The sequence below is a fragment of the Pseudophryne corroboree genome, chromosome 4 (genome assembly GCF_028390025.1).
Source record: "Pseudophryne corroboree isolate aPseCor3 chromosome 4, aPseCor3.hap2, whole genome shotgun sequence".
NCBI classification, from domain to species: Eukaryota; Metazoa; Chordata; class Amphibia; order Anura; family Myobatrachidae; genus Pseudophryne; species Pseudophryne corroboree.
The window spans coordinates 911,130,335-911,154,453 of record NC_086447.1 but is presented as its reverse complement, the minus strand read 5'-3'; the positions used below and the strand labels follow the sequence as shown (position 1 = coordinate 911,154,453).

The 24,119-nt window shown below is 49.6% G+C and overlaps 1 protein-coding gene across 4 annotated transcripts in view; it reads left to right on the top strand.

The window, feature by feature from the left end:
* LOC134910667 (nuclear RNA export factor 1-like) overlaps positions 1-24,119 on the top strand; it is a 219,251-nt gene that overhangs the window by 93,663 nt on the left and 101,469 nt on the right. For all 4 annotated transcript variants that reach the window (XM_063918971.1, XM_063918967.1, XM_063918969.1 and 1 more), the window contains 3 exons: positions 13,088-13,197; positions 13,661-13,697; positions 13,881-13,949. In XM_063918971.1, the coding sequence (XP_063775041.1) occupies positions 13,088-13,197; positions 13,661-13,697; positions 13,881-13,949 (216 nt within the window). The remainder of the gene's footprint in view (positions 1-13,087; positions 13,198-13,660; positions 13,698-13,880; positions 13,950-24,119) is intronic.

Sequence of the window (24,119 nt, the reverse complement as noted above, 5' to 3'; positions counted from 1 at the left end):
TCTCACCTGTGCGCTGTATGTCACCTTGTATAACTCTCACCTGTGCTCTGTATGTCACCTTGTATAACTCTCACCTGTGCGCTGTATGTCACCTTGTATAACTCTCACCTGTGCGCTGTATGTCACCTTGTATAACTCTCACCTGTGCGCTGTATGTCACCTTGTATAACTCTCACCTGTGCGCTGTATGTCACCTTGTATAACTCTCACCTGTGCGCTGTATGTCACCTTGTATAACTCTCACCTGTGTGCTGTATGGTCACCTTGTATAACTCTCACCTGTGCGCTGTATGTCACCTTGTATAACTCTCACCTGTGCGCTGTATGTCACCTTGTATAACTCTCACCTGTGCGCTGTATGTCACCTTGTATAACTCTCACCTGTGCGCTGTATGTCACCTTGTATAACTCTCACCTGTGCGCTGTATGTCACCTTGTATAACTCTCACCTGTGCGCTGTATGGTCACCTTGTATAACTTTCACCTGTGCGCTGTATGGTCACCTTGTATAACTTTCACCTGTGCGCTGTATGGTCACCTTGTATAACTCTCACCTGTGCGCTGTATGTCACCTTGTATAACTCTCACCTGTGCGCTGTATGTCACCTTGTATAACTCTCACCTGTGCGCTGTATGTCACCTTGTATAACTCTCACCTGTGCGCTGTATGTCACCTTGTATAACTCTCACCTGTGCGCTGTATGTCACCTTGTATAACTCTCACCTGTGCACTGTATGTCACCTTGTATAACTCTCACCTGTGCGCTGTATGGTCACCTTGTATAACTTTCACCTGTGCGCTGTATGGTCACCTTGTATAACTCTCACCTGTGCGCTGTATGTCACCTTGTATAACACTCACCTGTGCGCTGTATGTCACCTTGTATAACTCTCACCTGTGTACTGTATGTCATCATGTATAACTCTCACCTGTGCGCTGTATGTCACCTTGTATAACTCTCACCTGTGCGCTGTATGGTCACCTTGTATAACTCTCACCTGTGCGCTGTATGTCACCTTGTATAACTCTCACCTGTGCGCTGTATGGTCACCTTATATAACTCTCACCTGTGCGCTGTATGTCACCTTGTATAACTCACACCTGTGTGCTGTATGTCACCTTGTGTAACTCACCTGTGCGCTGTATGGTCACCTTGTATAACTCTCACCTGTGCGCTGTATGTCACCTTGTATAACTCTCACCTGTGCGCTGTATGTCACCTTGTATAACTCTCACCTGTGCGCTGTATGGTCACCTTGTATAACTCTCACCTGTGCGCTGTATGGTCACCTTGTATAACTCTCACCTGTGCTCTGTATGGTCACCTTGTATAACTCTCACCTGTGCGCTGTATGGTCACCTTGTATAACTCTCACCTGTGCGCTGTATGGTCACCTTGTATAACTCTCACCTGTGCGCTGTATGTCACCTTGTGTAACTCACCTGTGCGCTGTATGTCACCTTGTGTAACTCACCTGTGCGCTGTATGGTCACCTTGTATAACTCTCACCTGTGCGCTGTATGGTCACCTTGTATAACTCTCACCTGTGCGCTGTATGGTCACCTTGTATAACTCTCACCTGTGCGCTGTATGGTCACCTTGTATAACTCTCACCTGTGCGCTGTATGGTCACCTTGTATAACTCTCACCTGTGCGCTGTATGGTCACCTTGTATAACTCTCACCTGTGCGCTGTATGGTCACCATGTATAACTCTCACCTGTGTGCTGTATGTCATCATGTATAACTCTCACCTGTGCGCTGTGTGTCACCTTGAATAACTCTCACCTGTGCACTGTATGTCACCTTGTATAACTTTCACCTATGTGCTGTATGTCACCTTGTATAACTCTCACCTGTGCGTTGTATGGTCACCTTGTATAACTCACCTGTGCACATGGTCACCTTGTATAACTCTGACCTGTGCACTGTATGGTCACCTTGTATAACTCTCACCTGCGCATTGTATGGTCACCTTGCATATCTCTCACCTGTGCGCTGTATGTCACCTTGTGTAACTCACCTGTGCGCTGTATGCCACGAGGGCCCCACAGAGCGCGTAGAGTGCGCCGAAATTGAAGACGGAGGTTCTCGAGAAGCCGCCAACTAAGCTTGTCTGATGGTCAGCCGAATCCATCTGGATAACATCTGCTTAGAAGCCGGCCAACCACGCCGGGCAGCATCGTACAGAACAAATAAGGAGTCCGACTTCCGTATAGCCGAAGTTCTATCCACATAGATCTTGAGCTCCCTGACAACATCCAACGATCTCGAATCCGGAGAGTCCTCCGAGAGGGCCGGAACCACAAGTGGCTGATTGATGTGAAAACCGGACACCACCTTCGGGAGAAAAGACATGCGAGTACGAAGCTCCACTCTATCTGCATGAAACACCAGGTAAGGAGATCGAAAAGAGAGAGCCCCAAGTTCCGACACTCGTCTGGCCGAAGCCAGACCCAGGAGAAGGACACCTTCCAGGTGAGATATTTAATCTCCACCGACTACAGAGGCTCAAATAACGAAGACTGAAGAAAAGAGAGGACCAGTTTGAGGTCCCTGGTGCTGTCGGAGGGCGAAAGGGAGGTTGTATTCGTAGAACCCCCTGAAAGAAGGTCTGAACTTCCGGCAGCAAGGCTAATTTCTTCTGGAAGAAAACCAAAAGAGCAGAGATCTGAACCTTTAGTGAACCCAATCATAGCCCTGCAGAAAACTGAGAAGGCGGGCTAAGCGAAAAACTGAAGGAGAAAACTCTAGACGTTCACACCAGGCTACATAAGCCTTCCAAATGCGGTAGTGAGACGATGTGACTGACTTTCTAGCCTGGAGCATAGTAGGTATAACCGTACGAGGAATCCCCTTCCTTTTCAAGATGGCCGTCAAACGTAGCCTGCGTAAGTCTGGATAAAGAAAAGGACCCTGTTGTAGCAGATCGTCTCGTAGTGGCAGGGGCCAAGGCTCCGCTACTGACAACAGGTGTAGAGCGGAGTACCAAGTTCTGCGCGGCTAATCCGGAGCCACCAGGAGGACCAGTGTGTCTTCTCTCTTGATGCGTTGCAGAACCCGAGGCAGCAACGGGAAAGGAGGAAAGAGGTAATCGAACCGGAAATTCCAAGGAGCCGTGAGGGCATCCACGGCCGCCGCCGGGTCCCGCGTCCGAGAGTAATAATGAGGCAGTTGATGGTTCAGGCGGGACGCCATGAGGTCGATCTGTGGTCTTTCTCACCGGTGGACCAGTTGACAAAATACCTGGGGATTGAGTGACCACTCCCCCGTGTGCATGTCCCGGCGGCTGAGATAATCGGCTTCCCAATTGTCCACTCCCGGAAGGAATATCGCCGACCAGGACAGAGGAGGATGTTGGTGACTTCTCTCATTGCCGCACGGCTGCGAGTGCCGCCTTGACAGTTGATGTACGCTACCGTTGTGGCGTTGTCGGACTGAACTCTGACTGCTCGACCGCTCAGCAGATGATGTGCCTGAAGTAGGGTGTTGTATACTGTCCGTAGCTCGAGAATGTTTATGGGGATAGTGGATTCGTGAATCGACCAGCGCCCCTGAAACCGATGTTCGAGGGTCACTGCCCCCCAGCCTCGCAGACTTGCGTCTGTGGTGAGGAGAGTCCAATCCCAAACGCCGAACTGCCATCCTTCCAACAGATGTCATTGAGCCACCAGAGGAACGACGACCGTGCTTTTGGAGACAGCGTCACCCGCTGATGAAGAAATAGATGAGACCCTGACCACTGATGTAGAAGACACAGTTGCAAAGGTCGGAAGTGGAAGCGTCCGTATGGAAGAGCTTTGAACGCCGCTACCATCTTCCCCAGAAGGCAAATGCACAGATACACTGATACCCGACAGTGTCGAAGTACCGACCTCACCAACGTCTGAAGAGAGAGGATCTTGTCCTCAGGAAGAAAAACTTTCTGACGGACCGTGTCAAGAATCATCCCCAAGAACAGCAATCGTTGTGAGGGGCATAAGTGAGACTTCAGGAAGTTCAGGATCCACCCGTGCCGAATCAGAAGGTCCTGGGTTATTCGGATGTTTTGAAGCAACAGGTCTGCAGAGTGCGCCTACAGTAGCAGATCGTCCAGATAGGGGACAATCGTCACACCCTGCTTCCGCAGCAGGCCCATCATGACCGCCATGACCTTTGTGAACACTCTGGCAGCAGAAGAGAGACCGAAAGGAAGGGCCTGGAACTGGAAATGAGCGTCCTGTATCGCGAACCTGAGAAAAGCCTGATGAGGAGGCCAAATGGGAACATGTAAGTATGCATCCCTGATGTCTAAGGACGCCAGAAACTCGTTTTGCTCCAACCCAGCAATAACAGACTGAAGGGACTCCATCTTGAACTTAATACCCTCAAAAACGGATTGAGATCCTTCAAGTTCAGAATTGGCCTGACCGAGCCGTCCGGCTTCGGTACGAGAAACAGGCTTGAGTAATAGCCCTGTTTCCGATGATGAGAGGGAACAGGGATCAGTATCTTTGCGGATAGAAGCTTTTGGACCGCTGCCTGCAAGGCAACTCTTCTATCGTCGGAAACTGGTAAACCCGTGGTGAAAAAACGCTGAGGCGGTCGGGTTTGAAAATCGAGCTTGTAACCGCAAATGATGAGATCCCTGACCCAAGCATCTGGACAGGATTGTACCCAGGCATCCCTGTAATCCCCCAGACGAGCTCCCACCCTGTGGTCCCCCAGGTGGGAGAGAAGCCCGTCATGTGGTGGGAGTGGTGGAGGACTTTACCTCTGACTGGGCGGAGGCTGTGGAACCTCTACCTGTGCCCCTACCTCTATGGCCACGGGAGACGAAAGCTACGCCCCTGGCCTCGAAACCTGTAAGGGGCACGAAAGGACCGAAAGGAAGGACCCGTATAGGGCCTCCGAGAGACTGGAGCAGCAGAGGGAAGATAAGTGGACTTACCTCCAGTGGCCTGAGAAATCCAGGCATCCAAATCCTTACCGAATAGGAACTCTCCCGTAAAGGGCAATGCTTCTGCTGCCCTCTTGGATTCAGCATCCGCCTGCCACTGCTGCAGCCAGAGAGCTCTGCGGGCCGAAATTGCCAAAGCGGAAATCCTAGCACCGAGGATACAGACGCCCTTTGAAGCCTCGCAAAGATAAAGGGCTGATTCGCGAATGAGTTCCGCCAACAGAATCAGCTGATCCGAAGGCAAATCCTCCCGTAGTCCAGAGGACAATTGTTCCGCCCAAGCTTCCATAGCCTTGTTGACCCAACAACCTACCTGCGCCGGGCGATGTAAAACCCCCGCCACCGAGTAAATAGTCTTCAAGGTGGTTTCCAACTTCCTATCAGACGCTTCTTTCAGCGAAGTCGCTCCAGGAACCGGCAGAACAGTCTTTTTGGACAGATGAGACACCGAAGGATCCACAATCGGGGAGGTCTCATAGCGTTTCCGGCTATCTGCAGGAAAAGGATAGGAAGACAAAAGTTTCTTTGATACCTGAAATTTTGCATCCGGATGCTTCCAGGCTGCCGTTATGAGCGCATCCAGCTCCTCCAAAACTGGAAAGGTCACCGGCAGTGTTTGGTTGGTGCCAAACCTTGAAGGACGCAAGGTTTCCTGTTCCGTCTCCTCTACCTGCAAGACTGAGAGAATAGCTGTAATAAGCGCCTCTATACCCTGAGCTACTGGTTCAGAGTCCTCATACACCTGATCGTCATCAGTATCCTGAACATCTACCACTGCCCCTCCAATAGAGGCATATCATCGTCAGAGTCATTTAACACTGAGGCTAGGAACCTCTTTTTTTAAACCTGTGGAGGGAAATAGGACACGAGGACATGCACTGAGACTGGAGGGGGGGAGGTTCAGGGGAAATTTGAGGAAAACTTACTTCACTGAAAGGGTAGTGGATAAGTGGAGTAGCCTCCCATCAGAGGTGGTAGAGGCTAAGACAGTGGAGCAATTTAAACATGCATGGGATAGACATAAGGATATCCTTGCAAAGAAATAAGGATCAAACAAGGGGGGTGATTCCGAGTTGTTTGCTCGCCAGCTGCTTTTAGCAGCATTGCACACGCTAAGCCGCCACCTACTGGGAGTGTATCATAGCATAGCAGAATTGCGAACAAAAGATTTGCTAATTTTCTCGGAACGATTACCTCGCAGTTTCTGAGTAGCTCCAGACTTACTCTGCCATTGCGACCAGCTCAGTCCTTTTCGTTCCTGGTTTGACGTCACAAACACACCCAGCGTTCGCCCAGACACTCCCCCGTTTCTCCAGCCACTCCCGCGTTTTTCCCTGGCACGCCTGCGTTTTTCCGCAAACGCCGTGAAAACGCTGAGTATCCGCCCAGAAACAACCACTTCCTGTCAATCACACTCCGATCACTTCAACGATGAAAATTCTTCGTTCTGCCGTGAGTAAATCTACTAAATTTTGAGCTAAAATACTTAGCGCATACGCACTGCCTACCATGCGCATGTGCATTTTTGCCTTAATCGCTCCGTTGCGAAAATCGGCAACGAACGAACAACTCGGATGACCCCCAAGGTTAGAGAAAAAAATAATGTAAAAAAAAAAAAGGGCAGACTAGATGGGCCAAGTGGTTCTTATCTGCCGTCACATTCTATGTTTCTTTGAAGTTAAATACGGGGCCTGGGAAGGGAGCACCGCCCTAGAGAGCCCTTCCACTGACTTTGCCAGGGACCAAGCCCATGCTGGTTGCGGCTCCGGCATCGGGACAAGCTTTTGGAATCGGACCGCCTCTCTATCTTCCCGAGAAGCCCTCAGTCCCCTAGTTAACTGAGACATAACCTCTGTAAGCTGTGTTGTCCAAACAGGAGTGCTCTGGGGCTGTGATGATGGCTGAGCAGATGGCTCCGACCCACAATCCTCCCTTAACAGGGAATTCTCAGACTGTCCCTGAGTAAACTTTGCAGAACATTTCTGACACTGAAAAACTTTTTGTGCAGCCTTGGAATCTTTACCAGCAGCTGCCCCCCAGTCACAGACTCACCCACACACACAGTAATAGGCAGAAAGGAGGGGGGGAGTAGCAAAGGAGCACAGCCACACCACTGAGCCCTGCACGGTACTGTGCAGTATTAGGCACTGTTAATAAACTATAAGTGCCTCACAATCTCCTAGTGCCCCACCAACACCCCACTGTAACTGCTAACTGTTCTGGTGACCCTGCTCACTGTTCTGGTGAAAGTTGCAGCGTTAAGATGGCCGCGGCCGGGACCCCGGAGCGAGGGGGGGGGGTAGGTATACTTACCACTGCCCTACTGCCGGATCTTCTGCTGACGGAGTGGCCCCGACATGCGCCGCGCGCAGCGGTGTCCGGCTATCTCCAGAGAGCTCAGTGTCTCCTTCCAGCCCAAGCCGCACACGCAGATGCAATGGGACCCCTCCGGCAGCTTCGCGGTGCAGACTTGCAGAGGCAGAGCTGCCAGTCTGTGAGTGTAAGAAAGAATAATAAAAATAATTAAAAAAAAAAATCTTCACAGAAGTCCCAAGAGTGATCAGCTCCCTTGGGCACAAAACAAAGACTGACTTGGAGGGGGGACATAGTAGGGGAGGAGCTAGCCATGCTGTCAGAGTTTTAAAGTACCAGCTCCCTGTTACTGCCTACTATATCCCCATTGTGACTGCTCTCCAGTGTCCCCTAGTGGATGAAGGAGAAATAAAGTGTATATGTATCAAATGTATTTTAAGCGTATTAACTGTTTTGTTGCCATGTATTGCAATTATCTTGTGAGGAGGCGTCTGCCACGCGCTGTCTGCAGTGAAGCTCCAGCACCAGTTTCACCAGTAGATGGCGCCGGTTCCCCGTTGGTGGCATGTGCTGGGAGCAGGCAGGTGGACGCTGATGCACCCTGAGCGGCAGTTGAACTGTCTGGATACCTGGTGTGGAGGAAGGCAGGGCCCTTGTCCTGGTGAGATGCAGCGTTGTACTGGTGAAGAAGTGAGGCCAGAACAAGAGGCAGAGCCAGCCGGGGTAACAACCTATGGGTAGAGACTTTGGGGGTTATTCAGAGATGGACAGATCCTGCTTCCCGCAGCAAGCTCTGCGTCCATCTCCTCACGTGCTGGGAGCCGCCCAGCACAGGGCAAGGCCGTTTAGCATGTGTGTGGCGCCGCCTGCGATGCGTACGCAATTAAATTAGAGGTTGACCCATGCCTGTGCAGCCAAGCCGTGCTTGCAGGTGGATTTTGCAGGCTCCTGACACGCCCCCGTTTTGGCCACCACTGTCACGAACCACCGTGTCGACGGCCACCGCTGTCAATCACACGGCTGCGTCCAGGTCTGAAAAGACCCTTTGGCCTTTTAAAAGAAACCCATCCCAAGGCGTGGTGCTGAAAGGCGCTCTGAGTCCACTCATCCTGGGAATCCGACAGTGGGAGAGACTGACTTCTGCTGTGGGGGATCCGGTCATGATGCCGGCTGTCGGGATTCTGGCAGCCGGAATACAGACACCGGCAGAATACCGACGCTGGAATCCCAAAAAGGTCAGGACACTGACGCCGGAATCCCGACAGCTGGCATCCTGACTGTGAGTATAGTGGGAGGATTAGGGCCGGGAGTGGGGTGGTTAGGGTTAGGCTGCGTGGACGGGGGTTAGTTAGGATGCGGGAGGGGAGAGGTTAGGGTTAGGCTGCCTCGGATGGGGGTTAGGGTTAGGCTGCGGACGGGAGAGGTACGGTTAGGCTGCGTCGACGGGGTTAGGGTTAGGCTGCGGGAGGGGTGAGGTTAGGGTTAGGCTGCGTGGATGGGGGTTAGAGTTAGGCTGCGGGAGGGGAGAGGTTACGGTTAGGCTACGTGGACGGGGGTTAGGCTGCGGGAGGGGAGAGGTTAGGGTTAGGCTGCGGGAGGGGAGAGGTTAGGGTTAGGCTGCGTGGACAGAGGTTAGGGTTAGGCTGCGGGAGGGGAGAGGTTAGGGTTAAGCTGTGTGGACGGGGTTAGGCTGTGGAAGGGGAGAGGTTAGGGTTAGGGTGCGTGGGCGGGGGTTAGAGTTAGGCTGCGGGAGAGGAGAGGTTAGGATTAGGCTGCGTGGACATGGGTTAGTCTGCGGGAGGGGAGAAGTTAGGGTTAGGCTGTCTCGGATGGGGGTTATAGTTAGGCTGCGGGAGGTGAGAGGTTAGGGTTAGGCTGCGTGGACTAGGGTTAGGCTGCGGGAGGGGAGAGGTTAGGGTTAGGCTGCGTGGATGGGGGTTAGTTAGGCTGCGGGAGAGGTTAGGGTTAGGCTGCGGGAGGGGAGAGGTTAGGGTTAAGATGTGTGGACGGGGGTTAGGCTGTGGGAGGGGAGAGGTTAGGGTTAGGCTGCGTGGACGGGGGGTTAGGGTTAGGCTTCGGGAGGGGAGAGGTTAGTGTTAGGCTACGTGGACGGGGGTTAGGCTGTGGGAGGGGAAGGGGAAGGCTGTATGGACGGGGGTTAGAGTTAGGCTGTGGGAGAGGAGAGGTTAGGATTAGGCTGCGTGGACAGGGGTTAGGGTTAGGCTGCGGGATGGGAGAGGTTAGGGTTAGGCTACGTGGACGGGGGTTAGGCTGCGGGAGGGTAGAGGTTAGGGTTAAGCTGTGTGGACGGGGGTTAGGCTGTGGGAGGGGAGAGGTTAGGGTTAGGCTGCGGGAGGGGAGAGGTTAGGGTTAAGCTGTGTGGACGGGGGTTAGGATGCGGGAGGGGAGAGGTTAGGGTTAGGCTGCGTGGACGGGGGTTAGGGTTAGGCTTCGGGAGGGGAGAGGTTAGTGTTAGGCTACGTGGACGGGGGTTAGGCTGTGGGAGGGGAGGGGTAAGGCTGCGTGGACGGGGGTTAGAGTTAGGCTGTGGGAGAGGAGAGGTTAGGGTTAGACTGCATGGACAGGGGTTAGAGTTAGGCACCATAGGGGAGAGGTTATGCTTAGGCTGCGGGAAGGGAGGGTTAGGGTTAGAGAGGAATTTGTTGGAATTTCAATTGTTGGAATGCCGGCGTCTATATACTGAACGCCGCCGGTATCCGGACCCCCGGTAACTCATACCCAACCCCTTGAACTGTAGAAGGGCTGCACAAGGCAGGAACTAAGATGTATTAAGCCTGGAGAAGTGATAAAGCAGTGATAAGTGCAAGGTGATAACGCACCAGCCAATCAGCTCCTCTCATTTTTTAAATCTGTAATTATTGGCTGGTGCGTTATCACCTTGCACTTATCACTGCTTTATCACTTCTCCAGGTTAATACATCTGCCCCTAAAGCTCTAAGCTGACCCTTAAGTGAGAAGGTTACCAACCTTACAATACTAAACCAATCCTCACTCTGTCCTGCTATCATACTCGTATTCTCCCCAATAGAGAGCAGGAAGATCCGCTTCAACCAATTCCTAATAGTAATTCTCTCAAGGAAGGAGCTTGGGAGATAGAATAGAAAGCTGGTTAAGGAAGGAAGATTTGCTGCCACATTAATACAGGGGAGACACCCAGAAAGTTCCACTGTTCTCTGTATCTGTTGAATGGCTCAGTGACGGACTAAACCTTTATTCTATTGAGCATTAGACACTTTTAACAACATGCAGTTGCTCTAGTTACTACTATCAAGTGCTAAAAAGACCCGAACAGAGCTGAGTGAGACAGCCGTGCGCACCGCGAGTTCACGCTTCTTGTAGTCTAAATGTAAAGATATATTAGTTATACTGCAGTTGACCGGTAAAAGTAAAATGTTATGTTGTGCTAAGTTATTTAATGTATAGTTTTGTGAAGAACTATACATTAAGCAACAGTCACTTTAATGCTAAAAATATATTGTAACCTAGGAGAAATTTGGTGAGGCTGAATTGTGAAATTGTACTGTATAATGTATGCACTACCTGTTCTCATTACCAGCGGAGAGGTCTGCTAATTCCTGGGACGGAAAATTGAAACCGCCTTTTGAACAACTGCGCTTATTACTGTAGCTGTGACTGGCGCTGTATTAGAGTTACATTCTGTAGGGGGGACACCTGCCTCTCTGGAAGAGGTGGGGGTATTGGGGAAGGTGGTTCAAGGACAACCTTCGCATCTCCACCACAATTGCAGGGGGACAAACCTGCTAAGCTATTAGTAACAACAGAGGTGGTTCGGGTTACCACACTCTTAGGACCAGAGACTGCCTTTTACAATGATTATATACTCTGTAACAATACAATAAATGCAGGTGATCAGCCGTGTCAGAATGTTCAAAATCACCAGTCAGCTAGCACAAACCTTAATATATATATATATATATATAGTGCTAGTAACCAACGTTTCGGGGCCCGTAGCCCCTTTGTCAAGGTGCCCCGAAACGTTGGTTTTCGTGATGTTGATTTGAAATATACTACTAGCACTTTAAAGACTTGGAGTGACGCTGTCATTTTTCCGAATGCATATCTAAGCCAGTACGGAGGGCACCCAGGCAATCTACAACTGCAGGACCAGGAGTGCCGGGCACCACTGCTATACTTATATATATATATATATATATATATATATATATATATATATATATATAAAAACAGGGGGGGTGGGGGCGCCAGCGACCAACAGTGTCAAATGGATTTAAAATAAGTATGAAGAAGTGGCAGGATACGTTCAAATAAAAATATAAAATTACATTTATTTATAAAAAAGGGGGTTAAGATCTCAAAAGCATGGGATATTATTAAAATTACATGGTATGCGATTATTCCAAAATACGGAAAAATCCGACATCCAAAATACTTCTGGTCCCAAGCATTTTGGATAAGGGATACTCAACCTTTGTGTATATATATATATATATGTATATATATATATATGTATGTGTGTGTGTGTATATATATATATATATATATATATATATATGTGTATATATATATATATATATATATATATATATATATACATACACTACGGCCGCTAATCATATACATATAACCGCTATGTTATGTATATACATTGCGTATACACTCTGACACGTTATGCGCACAATATAGCGGTGTGTGTGGCTGTATACACTTTACCCCAAACAGGAAGGAATGCGACACCAATAGTTAAATGTGATGTTGTGGTCTAACGCATCAACAGTATTTACTTGAGAATATACAGATAAAAAGGTAAAACAATAAACAGAGAAGAGCTACAACCAATAATACATACGTTCACGCGAGCGCTCTTGGATCCAGGTCTCAGTCAGTCTTGGCAAGATGACCCCAGAGAATAGGGACTGAGCCTGGTCAGGAGACTCTTTTTTATACAATGTGTCCAAATACAGTACAATGGGAAATGTAAGCTGTTCTTTCATAGGTCAGAGGGCAAGTTATTTACAGTACATAAGGGGTCATAGGTTGGTTTGAATAAATGGGCGATGCTTGGTCCAGGGTGCACTTGCAGACGTTCACCTCTGGGTTCCCGACGGATATCATAAGTACAGTACAATAGCAGTTTGCGAATATTATAATTCCGCGTATATCTATACGCAGAAACATGCGATATACTGGAAATAGCAACCGGAATGTAGATCATAAAATACTGCACGTCTGAGTACCAAACACTAAATCCTAACACTGCTCCATCCCCTCACACCATGTAGAGCTGACCAGCTCCATTGCTTTACCTTTAAAGTGTATGCAGGTCGCTGACAATGTATATGGAGACTATGTGTAAATTATGCACTATGTGAATAAGATATTATAGATGTCTTTGTGGCTTTTCTGTTCAAATGCGTATGCTACCGTAGATACTCTTGCCATGCGTTAATATGCAAGGCGCGTGAACCTGTGTACGTAACTTGCGTGTATGCGTACGCACGGCGGTCAGTTTGCTATTTGTTCCACTGTTAGTAATAATGTTCCTCCCCTTTTTACATAGAAGATTGGAATCAATTTATATTAATGTCACCCGTTGCATTGCTTCAGGTGTAATTTATTAGTGTAGAACGGGAAGGCCAAATGTAGTCCTTGGGTATCCCTGACAGTTCATGTTTTCCAGATATCCTGGCAGTGGTGTATTCATTACTAGCTGACACATTTTAGAAGAACCTCAGGCGGTCTGGAAAACATGTAGTGTTGGGGGTCCCTGGGGACACAATGTGGACACCACTGGTGTAGAATGGAGAAAGCATCGTCTGAAGTCTCTGTTGTAGATCTGCCAAACCCAAGAACTCGGTCGCATCCACAACCTGGCGCTGAGAGAGCTGTGGCTGGAAGGAAATCCTCTGTACGAGTTTGCGGAAAGCTCCTCTGAGTATTACAGGTGAGTGAGCATGTTCAGTAGAACTTGTGCCTGATGGCTGGACTCTGTCCTGAATGGTAGCATGCTCCTCACCGGGATCAATGCAAGGATTCTGATGGGATTCCAGCCATGCCTCCACTGCATACCCCATAATTATGTAGGGAGCATGGTAGCATAGAGGTTAGCATTAGTACCTCACAGCAATGAGGTCATGATTTCAATTCCTGACCAAGCTTGTACTGGTGTGCAGTCTGTATGTTCTCATGAGTTTCGTTTAGGTTCTTGGGTTCCCTCACCCACTCCAATAATATTCTGGTAGGTTAATTGGTTTCTGACAAAAACTAATCCCCCCCCCCAAAATCTTGTGCTTACCTGTCCTCATGTACAGCAATTACTTCTGTGTCATTCAGTAGCAATGTTCCCCTTTGTCATGTTGTTAGAATATTTGTTACATACAGTTCTCTTCTTATGTTTATTCTCTCAGATTGATCAACTATCATTTTCCTACAATCCAAAAGCTGGTATGTATCTACAGGCACAAAGGCGAGTGGTGTATCTAAGGCGGGTGGTGTCTGCTTGGATGCCCTCCGCCCATTTGTTCCCCCACCCTGGCCACCCTTATGTTCCCACACCGGTAACCTCCCACATATCACCATCTCTCTGCTCCCGCATCACACAGGTCTCACGTCTTCTCTTTATTTTAGGACGGAGTACATTTTAAACACGATGTATGTTGTGATCAAGAGGAACCCAAGCCACTCCCAAGTCCAAAGGTATTACCCAATGCAGTGTGGATAAAGCCAGCCATGATGTAATGTGGATGGAATTCAGGCTGTAGATAACTGCAGGAGGCTTTGGATAAGAAGGCGATGCCCATTAGCAAGGGACGGTATCCAAAATAGGAAAAAAATCTCAATAATTACCTTATAAGATATTCAATGAATGAACCTAATTTGATCTGTTGTCATTGAACATAAATATTTGACAGTGGAATTTCAGGGCTTCAACTGTGGATACAAACCCACCTCTAGTTACTGATGTTTCTCTGTGAAATGACTCCTTTCATGCAGTCTATGAGATGACCGTTCCATCCTCCGCCATTGGGAGGCGCTGTCTCGTTGAAGAAAAATCCAGCGATTTGTAGATTGCAGCTTTTGCACTTTTGAGGCTGTCAGTTGACTAATTACGTTGGTGGGATGAACCTGCCTTGGTCGGAATAGTCAACCAGAAGACAGCATGGGATAAGTCGGTTCCCCAGTTGAACCCAATAACTGCTGAGCATATTTCTTAAATATATCTCTTCTTTCTCTTACGTCCTAGAGGATGCTGGGGTCCACATTAGTACCATGGGATATAGACTGGACCACCAGGAGCCATTGGCTCTTTAAGAGTGTGGGCTGGCTCCTCTCTCTATGCCCCTCCTACCAGACTCATTTTAGAAAATGTGCCCGGGGGAGCCGGTCACAGCTAGGGGAGCTCTACAGAGCTTCTTTAGTAAAGTTTATTTTTAGAGTTTATTATTTTACAGGGAGGCTGCTGGCAACAGCCTCCCTGCATCGAGGGACTGAGGTGGGGGAGCAGTGTCCGCCGTGCGGGGTCTGAGCCACTATCTCCGCAGACAAGACACTGAGCTACTGAGGGGATAGATCTTTCCCCGCCCCGCCACAGGGGATCACTCACCCCGGCAGCATGCCGCCACCCCCTTACAGAGCTGAAGATCGGTGGCGAGTGAGTCACCGACTGGCAAGCGGGGGGCCAGTGTGAAGATGGCGGCAACAGGGTAGGGAGCGCAGTACTAACTGTGCTCCGGAGGCTCAGCGGTACATAGTGCGGCGCTATGAGGGGCGCCCTGAGCCAGCACCTGAACCCTGCACTGTTCAGCAAGCCTGTTGGGGTCCGTGGATCTCAGCCAGCATTTTACCTCGGCCAGTATAATCCTTATGAAGAGCGGGAAGACAGCGCCATTAAGAGGGCGGAGCTTCTCCTCAAAGCAGACCCAGCAGCGTTCTGCACCATTTTCCTACCTGCACAGCGCTGTCAGTGAACAGCAAGTCCCTCCTCAGCAACTCCAGCTATCTCTCACGGTACCAGGGGGTTGTAAAGGGGGGGGGCTGCAATTAAGACTGTGTAACCTATTAAGGTGCACAGTCAGTGCTAGTAGGGGTCTCCCTTTATATTAACAGCGCTGTGTGTGGGTTGGCTCCAATCTCTGTGTCTCTCTTACCATTCTTGGGGGGGGGAAACTCTGTCTGCCCTCCCCTGTGTGTGTGTGGAGTGTCTGTGGTCTCCATACAGCTATGTCCAGGGACTCTGTGTCATATGCTGCAGAGGATATGTCCTCTCAGGATGATCCCATTCCATGTAATCAGGATTGCACGGGTTTAGCACAGATATCAGCAAGGGAGCCTGAGTGGTTATCCTCTATCAAATCTATGATTTCTCAGATTTCAAATAGGGTTGCACAAAATGAATCTGCAACTCAGGCTTTACAGAACTCTATGGCAGTCTGGCCCAGTTCTGGTACATCAGGGCTCCCCGCATATTCACATAAACGTGCTCTTGCGCAGATCATGCAGGATGATACGGATACCGATTCTGACACTGCAGGCGGTGATGGGGATGTGTTGCGGGGGGGCAGCATCTCTTGCTAAAGGGGTGCAGTTTTTAGAGATGTGTTGAATATTGCTGCTACCACACCTGAGCAGGTTGAGGAGGCTTACTTCACTGAAAATAAGAAAGCCAAAGCCTCGCTAACCTTCCCTGCGTCAAAGGAATTAAATGCTATATTTGAAAAGGCTTGGGAAAACCCGGATAAAAAAATCCAGATATCTAAGAGGATTCTGGTAGCATTTCCTTTCCCGGTAGAGGATAGGAAAAATAGGAAAACCCGCCTATTGTTGACGCGTCAGTATCCAGACTCTCAAAAAAGGTGGTTTTACCTGTTCCAGGATCTACCGCCTTGAAAGAGCCAGCTGATTGTAAAATCGATAATACGCTCAAATCCATGTACACGGCTTCTGGGGCAATACTACGTCCCATTATTGCCAGTGCTTGGATTGCCAAAGCTATAGTAAAGTGGTCAGGCACGTTACTTGAAGACTTGGATACTATGAAGAAATGTGATGTTGAATTGTTTTTACGTAACATTCATGATTCGGCAGGATTTCTAGTATAATCCATTAAAGACCTGGGTTCCATGGCTGCGGGAATTTCTTCCATGTCTGTATCAGCTCGTCAAGGACTGTGGTTGCGCCAGTGGTCTGCCGACGCGGAACACAGGAGAAGTGTGGAGACCCTACCCTACACAGGTCAGGCTCTCTTTGGGGAAGCGTTAGATGTATGGATCGCTACGGCTGATAAGTCACCTTTTCTTCCCTCCGCTACACCTGCTCCGAAGAAACCCTTTTCTTCAGCTACATCACAGCCCTTTCGGTCTGCCAAGCCGTCCAACACCTTCTTACGGGGGAGGTCGGCCCAAGTCCAAGAAACCTGCGGCTGCTGGTTCCCAGGAACAAAAACCTGCTTCAGGTACACCAAAGTCCTCCGCATGACGGTGGACTGCACGCCCCGGAGGTGGGACCGGTGGGAGCGAGACTCAGGCATTTCAGTCACGTCTGGGTGTCATCTGGCCTGGACCCCTGGGTGCAAGATATTGTGTCTCGGGTACCGGCTGGCATTTCAAAATCTCCCTCCTCACCGATTTTTCAAATCAGGCTTGCCAGCTCTGCTGGCGGACAGGACTGTCCTGCAAGAAGCCATCCAGAAGTTTGTGGAGGCACAGGTCATTGTGCCAGTACCACCTCATATGCAAAACAAAGGTTACTATTCGAACCTTTTTGTGGTACCGAAACCGGATGGTTCGGTCAGGCCCATTCTGGACTTAAAATCACTAAACCCCTTTCTGAAGGAGTTTAAGTTCAAAATGGAGTCTCCAAGGGCAGTGATATCAGGTCTGGAGGAGGGGGAATTTCTGGTAACCCTGGATATCAAGGATGCTTACCTCCACATTCCGATTTGGCTGCCGCATCAAGCTTCTCTTCGATTCGCACTGTTGGACTGTCATTTTCAGTTCCAGGCCCTGCCATTCGGCCTCTCCACAGCACCGAGGGTATTCACCAAGGTGATGGCGGAAATTCTGATTCTCCTCCGCAGATAGGGGGTGAACATAATTCCATATCTGGACGATCTGCTGATAAAAGCATTGTCCAAGGAGAAGCTGGTACGGTCCATAGCTTTCACGACCGATCTTCTCAGGTAACATGGCTGGATCCTGAATCTTCCAAAATTACATTTGGAACCAACCAGGATGTTGTCCTTTCTGGGAATGATCCTCGACACGGAAGTGCAGAGGGTGTTTCTTCCAGAGGAAAAAGCGGTGGTGATACAAACAATGGTCCGGGATGTCCTGAAGCCAACCCGGGCGTCGGTTCATCAGTGCATTCGCCTTCTGGGAAAGATGGTGGCCTCTTATGAGGCCCTGCAGTATGGGAGGTTTCACGCTCGGTCCATCCAACTTGATCTCCTGGACCAATGGTCGGGATCCTATCTACACATGCACCAGAGAATACGTCTGTCACCAAAGGCCAGGATTTCACTCCTCTGGTGGCTGCAACTGCCTCACCTTCTGGAGGGCCGCAGGTTCGGGATTCAGGACTGGATCCTTCCAACCAAGTCTCCGGGGCTGGGGTGCAGTCACTCAAGGGGAAACCTTCCAAGGAAGTTGATCAAGTCTGGAAGCAGGCCTGCCGATAAACATTCTGGAACTAAGAGCCGTCTACAACGGTCTTCTTCAAGCGGCCCATCTTCTGAGAAATCGGGCCATTCAAGTGCAGTCGGACAATGTGACAACAGTGGCTTACATAAACAGACAGGGTGGAACAAAGAGCAGAACTGCAATGTCAGAGGTAACAAGAATCATCCTCTGGGCAGAAAAACACGCTTTGGCGCTGTTAGCAATCTTCATTCCGGGAGTAGACAACTGGCAAGCGGACTTACTCAGCAGATACGATCTCCATCCAGGGGAGTGGAGTCTCCATCAGGAGGTGTTCAAGTAGATAACAGATCTTTGGGGCGTACCCCAGATCGACATGATGGCCTCTCGTCTCAACAAGAAGCTTCAGCGGTATTGTTCCAGGTCGAGGGACCCGCAAGCAGTGGCGGTGGACGCCCTAGTGTCTACGTGGGTGTTCCAGTCGGTGTACGTGTTTCCTCCACTTCCGCTCATTCCAAGAGTTCTAAAGCTCATAAGGAGAACAAGGGTTCAAGCGATCCTCATTGCTCCAGACTAGCCAAGAAGGGCTTGGTACGCTGATCTTCTGGATCTACTGCAAGAAGAGGCGAGGCCTTTTCCTCTTCGGGGGGACCTGCTGCAGCAGGGGCCGTTCGCCTATCAAGACTTACCGCAGCTACGTTTGACGGCATGGAGGTTGAATGCCTGATACTAGCTCGGAAGGGCATTCCGAATAAAGTTATTCCTACCCTGATACAGGCTAGGAAAAGGATAACGTCTAAACATTACCATCAAATTTTGAAAAAATATGTATCTTGGAGTCAAAGAAATTTCCTGCGGTGGAGTTTCAACTGGGACGGTTTCTCCTCTTCCTATAAGCCGGTGTGGATATGGGCCTGAGGTTGAGATCCGTAAAGGTCCAGATTTCGGCCCTTTCCATTTTCTTTCAGAAACAATTGGCTGCCCTCCCTAAGGTTCAGACCTTTTTGAAGCGAGTTCTGCACATCCAACCTCCCTTTGTACCGCCTACGGCGCCTTGGGACCTTAACGTGGTGTTGTAGTTTCTCCAGTCGGACTGGTTCGAGCCTCTACAGGAGGTTGAGGTCAAATTTCTTACATGGAAGGCTGTTACGTTGTTGGCCTTAGCTTCTGCTAGATGTGTGTCGGAGTTGGGGGCTTTGTCCTGTAAAAGCCCATACTTGATCTTCCACGAAGATAGAGCTGAGCTCCGGACACGTCAGCAGTTTCTTCCGAAGGTTGTGTCGGCATTTCATATCAACCAACCTATTGTGGTGCCAGTGGCTACTGACTCCTCAAATTCATCAAAGTCCTTGAATGTTGTAAGCGCTCTGAAAATCTATGTGAAGAGGACTGCTCGTCACAGGAAATCGGACTCTCTGTTTGTCCTGTATGATCCCAAGAAAATTATTGGGTGTCCTGCTTCTAAGCAGACGATCTCTCACTGGATAATTTTCTCTATCCAGCATGCGTATTCTACGGCGGGATTGCCATGTCCTATGACTGTCGAGGCCCACTCTACTCGTAAGGTGGGGTCTTCCTGGGCAGCTACCCGGGCTGTCTCGGCTTTACAACTTTGCCGAGCTTTAACTTGGTCTTGGTCGAACACGTTTGCAAAGTTCTACAAGTTCGATACTTTGGCCTCTGATGATCTGAAGTTCGGTCAATCAGTTCTGCAGGAGCCTCCGCGCTCTCCCTCCCGTTCTGGGAGCTTTGGTACATCCCCATGGTACTAATGTGGACCCCAGCATCCTCTAGGACGTAAGAGAAAATAGGATTTTGGTTACCTACCGGTAAATCCTTTTTCTCTTAGTCCGTAGAGGATGCTGGGCGCCCGCCCAGCGCTTCGTTTTCCTGCTATCATTATTTGGTTCAGTATAACTTTGTTTTAGTTGTGTACTGCATTGTTACTTTGGTTAGTAATGTTTGAGCAGTTGCTGAGTTTAAGAAGCTAGTTAGCTTGATGTGCCTTGTATGTGTGAGCTGATATGAATCTCACCACTATCTGTGCATAATCCTTCTCTCGAAGTACGTCGTCTCCTCGGGCACAGATTCTCGACGGAGTCTGGTAGAAAGGGCATAGAGGGAGGAGCCAGCCCACACTCTCAAACTCTTAAAGTACCAATGGCTCCTGGTGGACCCCAGCATCCTCTACGGACTACGAGAAAAGGATTTACCGGTAGGTAACCAAAATCCTATTTCTCTTACGTCCTAGAGGATGCTGGGGACTCCCTAAGGACCATGGGGTATAGACGGGCTCCGCAGGAGATAGGGCACCTAAAAAGAACTTTGACTATGGGTGTGCACTGGCTCCTCCCTCTATGCCCCTCCTCCAGACCTCAGTTAGATCTTGTGCCCAGAGGAGAATGGGTGCACTGCAGAGAGCTCTCCAGAGTTTTCTGTTGAAGAAGAATTTTGTTAGGTTTTTTATTGTCAGGGAGTCCTCTTGGCAACAGGCTCCCTGCATCGTGGAACCGAGGAGAGAGAAGCAGAGCTGGCTTGTCAAGTTGGGCACTGCTTCTAGGCTACTGGACACCATTAGCTCCAGAGGGAGTCGGAACACAGGTCTCACCTGGGGTTCGTCCCGGAGCCGTGCCGCCGTCGTCCTCACAGATGCCGAAGATAGAAGCCGGATAGAGAAGGCAGAAGACATCTTAGGCGGCAGAAGACATCAGATCTTCATGAGGTAAGGCGCGCAGCGGTAAGCTGCGCGCCATTGCTCCCAGTCACACACACACACAGAGCAGCACTGAAGGGCGCAGGGGGGGCGCCCTGTGCAGCAATAAAACTCACATTTGGCCAAATACAGTTTGATTAGGCTGCGGAGGCAGTAAATCTATGATCCCCTGCCATTTTATTGAAAAATCACTGGGACCGAAGCCCGCCGTCGGGTGGGCGGTGCTTGATCCTCAGCACTAACCAGCGCCATTTTCTCCACAGAAGCTGCATGCCTGAACGCTGGCTCCCTGGTCTCTCCCCTGCTGAACTTCACAGGCTGGAAAAAAGAGGAGGGGGGCACATTAGCGACGCAGTGAGTGGGAATTGGCATATTATATATAATAAAGCGCTATCTGGACATATTTTTTCCAGTGTTTTTAAGCGCTAGTGTGTGCTGGCATACTCTCTCTCTGTCTCTCCTTAGGACCTGGTTGGGGTTTTGTCCCCTTATAGGTTAATCCCTGTGTGTGGGGGGTGTCGGTACGTGTGTGTCGACATGTCTGAGGCGGAAGGCTTCTCCAAGGAGGAGGTGGAGCAAATGAGTGGTGTGTCCCCGTCGGTTGTGCCGACTCCAGATTGGATGGACATGTGGCATATGTTGAATGCAAGTGTGGCATCTTTACATAAAAGGCTTGATAAGGCTGAATTAGGGGGGGACATCAGGGGGTCAGTCCTCGGATTGGACCGACTCACAGGGCCCGTCGGGGTCTTTAAAAGCGTCCCTTAACACAAGATACTACTACCGACACGGATTCTAATTCCAGTGTCGACTATGACGAAGTAAAATTGCACCCTAGGTTGACTAAAACCATTCAGTGTATGATTGTGGCAATAAGGGATGTGTTGCATATTATGGATGAACCCTCGGTCCCCGACACAAGGGTACACATGTTTAAGGAAAAGAAACAGATTATTAACTTTCCCACATCGCATGAATTAAATTAATTCTTTGGAAAAGCTTGGGAGACTCCGGATAAGAGACTGCAGATCCCCAAAAGAATTTATATGGCATACCCCTTCCCTAAGCAGGACAGGGAGATTTGGGAATCACCCCCCACTGTGGACAAGGCCCTGACGCGCTTGTCCAAGAAAGTGGCGCTACCGTCTCCTGACACAGCAGCCCTTAAGGACCCTGCAGATCGCAGGCAAGAAACTACCTTAAAGTGTATTTATTCTCATACGGGTGCTGTGCTAAGACCGACAATTGCGTCGGCATGGGTGTGTAGCGCAATTGCAGCTTGGACAGATGAGCTGACAGATCAATTTGATAATATGGATAAGGATACTATATTGCTAACTCTAGCCCATATTAAAGACGCAGTCTTATTTATGAGGGATGCTCAAAGGGACATTGGATTGCTAGCTTCTAGGGCCAATGCCATGTCTGTCTCAGCGAGAAGATCCTTATGGACTCGCCAATGGACGGGTGATGCGGATTCCACAAAACATATGGAATTACTACCCTATAAGGGTGATGTATTGTTTGGGGATGGGCTGGCAGACCTGGTTTCCACAGCTACAGCAGGTAAATCAAATTTTTTACCATATATTCCCCAACAGCAAAAGAAAGTAACACCCGATCAGATGCAGTCCTTTCGGTCGCACAAGTCCAAAAGAGGTCGGGGATCCTCTTTCCTCGCCAGAGGTAAGGGCAGAGGCAAGAGAGCACCTGCTTCGGCAGGTGCCCAGGAACAAAAGTCCTCCCCGGCTGCTCCGAAACCCACAGCATGACGCTGGGGCTCCCCTGAGGGAGTCCGCACCGATGGGGGCATGTCTTCGACTTTTCAGTCAGGCCTGGGTCAGTTCGGACCTGAATCCCTGGGTGTTGGAAATAGTTTCCTAGGGTTACAAATTGGAATTCGAGGAGGTGCCCCCGCGCCGATTTTTCAAATCGGCCCTACCAGCTTCCACATCGGAAAGGGATATAGTGTTAGCTGCAATTCAAATGCTGTGTATACAGCAAGTGATAATCAAGGTTCCCCTGCACCAGCAGGGAAGAGGTTACTACTCAACCCTATTTGTGGTCCCGAAACCGGACGGTTCGGTCAGACCTATTTTGAATCTGAAATCCCTAAACCTGTACATAAAAAGATTCAAATTCAAAGTGGAATCTCTCAGAGCGATAATAGCCAACATGGAGGAGGGGGAGTTTATGGTGTCTCTGGACATAAAGGATGCGTACCTTCATGTCCCCATATATGCCCCCCATCAGGAATACCTGAGATTCGCTGTACAGGATTGTCATTACCAATTTCAGATGTTGCCGTTTGGACTCTCCACGGCACCGAGGATTTTCACCAAGATAATGGCGGAAATGATGGTGGTCCTGCGCAAGCATGGAGTCACAATTATCCCATACTTGGACGATCTCCTGATAAAAGCGAGATCAAGGGAGAAATTGCTGAGCAGTGTGGCGCTCTCTCTGAGAGTGCTCCAGCAACACGGTTGGATTCTAAATCTACCGAAGTCACAGTTGATTCTGACAACTCGACTACCGTTCCTAGGTATGATACTGGATACGGAACAAATGAAGGTCTTCCTCCCAATAGAGAAAGCCCAAGACATCCAGAACATGGTCAGAGACCTGCTAAAACCGAAAAGAGTGTCAGTTCACCAATGCACTCGAGTTCTGGGGAAAATGGTGGCGGCCTACGAGGCCATTCCCTTCGGAAGGTTCCATGCAAGGACTTTTCAATGGGACCTTCTGGACAAGTGGTCCGGGTCCTATCTGCACTTACATCGGAAAATAACTCTGTCCCCAGGGACCAGAGTGTACCTCCTGTGGTGGTTGCATAGTGCTCACCTCCTGGAGGGTCGCAGGTTCGGAATTCAGGATTGGATCCTGGTTACCACGGACGCGAGCCTCCGAGGATGGGGAGCGGTCACACAGTGAAAAAAATTTCAGGGTCTTTTGGTCAGACCTGGAGTCCTGTCTACACATCAATGTGTTGGAACTCAGGGCCATTTACAACGGCCTTCGACAAGCGGAGAGTTTTCTTCGAAACCTACCGGTTCTGATTCAATCAGACAATGTCACAGCAGTGGCTCATGTGAACCGCCAAGGCGGGACAAGAAGCAGAGTCGGGATGGCGGAAGCCACAAGGATCCTTCGCTGGGCGGAAAATCATGTAAGCGCTCTGTCAGCTGTCTTCATTCCGGGAGTGGACAACTGGGAAGCAGACTTCCTCAGCAGACACGATCTCCATCCAGGAAAGTGGGAACTTCATCAAGAAGTCTTTGCAGACGTAACACGTCTTTGGGGAACTCCTCAAATAGACATGATGGCGTCACGCCTCAACAAAAAACTTCGGAGGTATTGCGCCAGGTCTCGGGACCCTCAGGCAGTAGCAGTAGACGCTCTGGTGTTCAAATCGCTCTGTGGGTGTTCAAATCGGTCTACGTGTTTCCTCCTCTTCCTCTCATCACAAAAGTGTTGAGGATCATAAGATGAAGAAGAGTACGAACAATACTCGTTGTC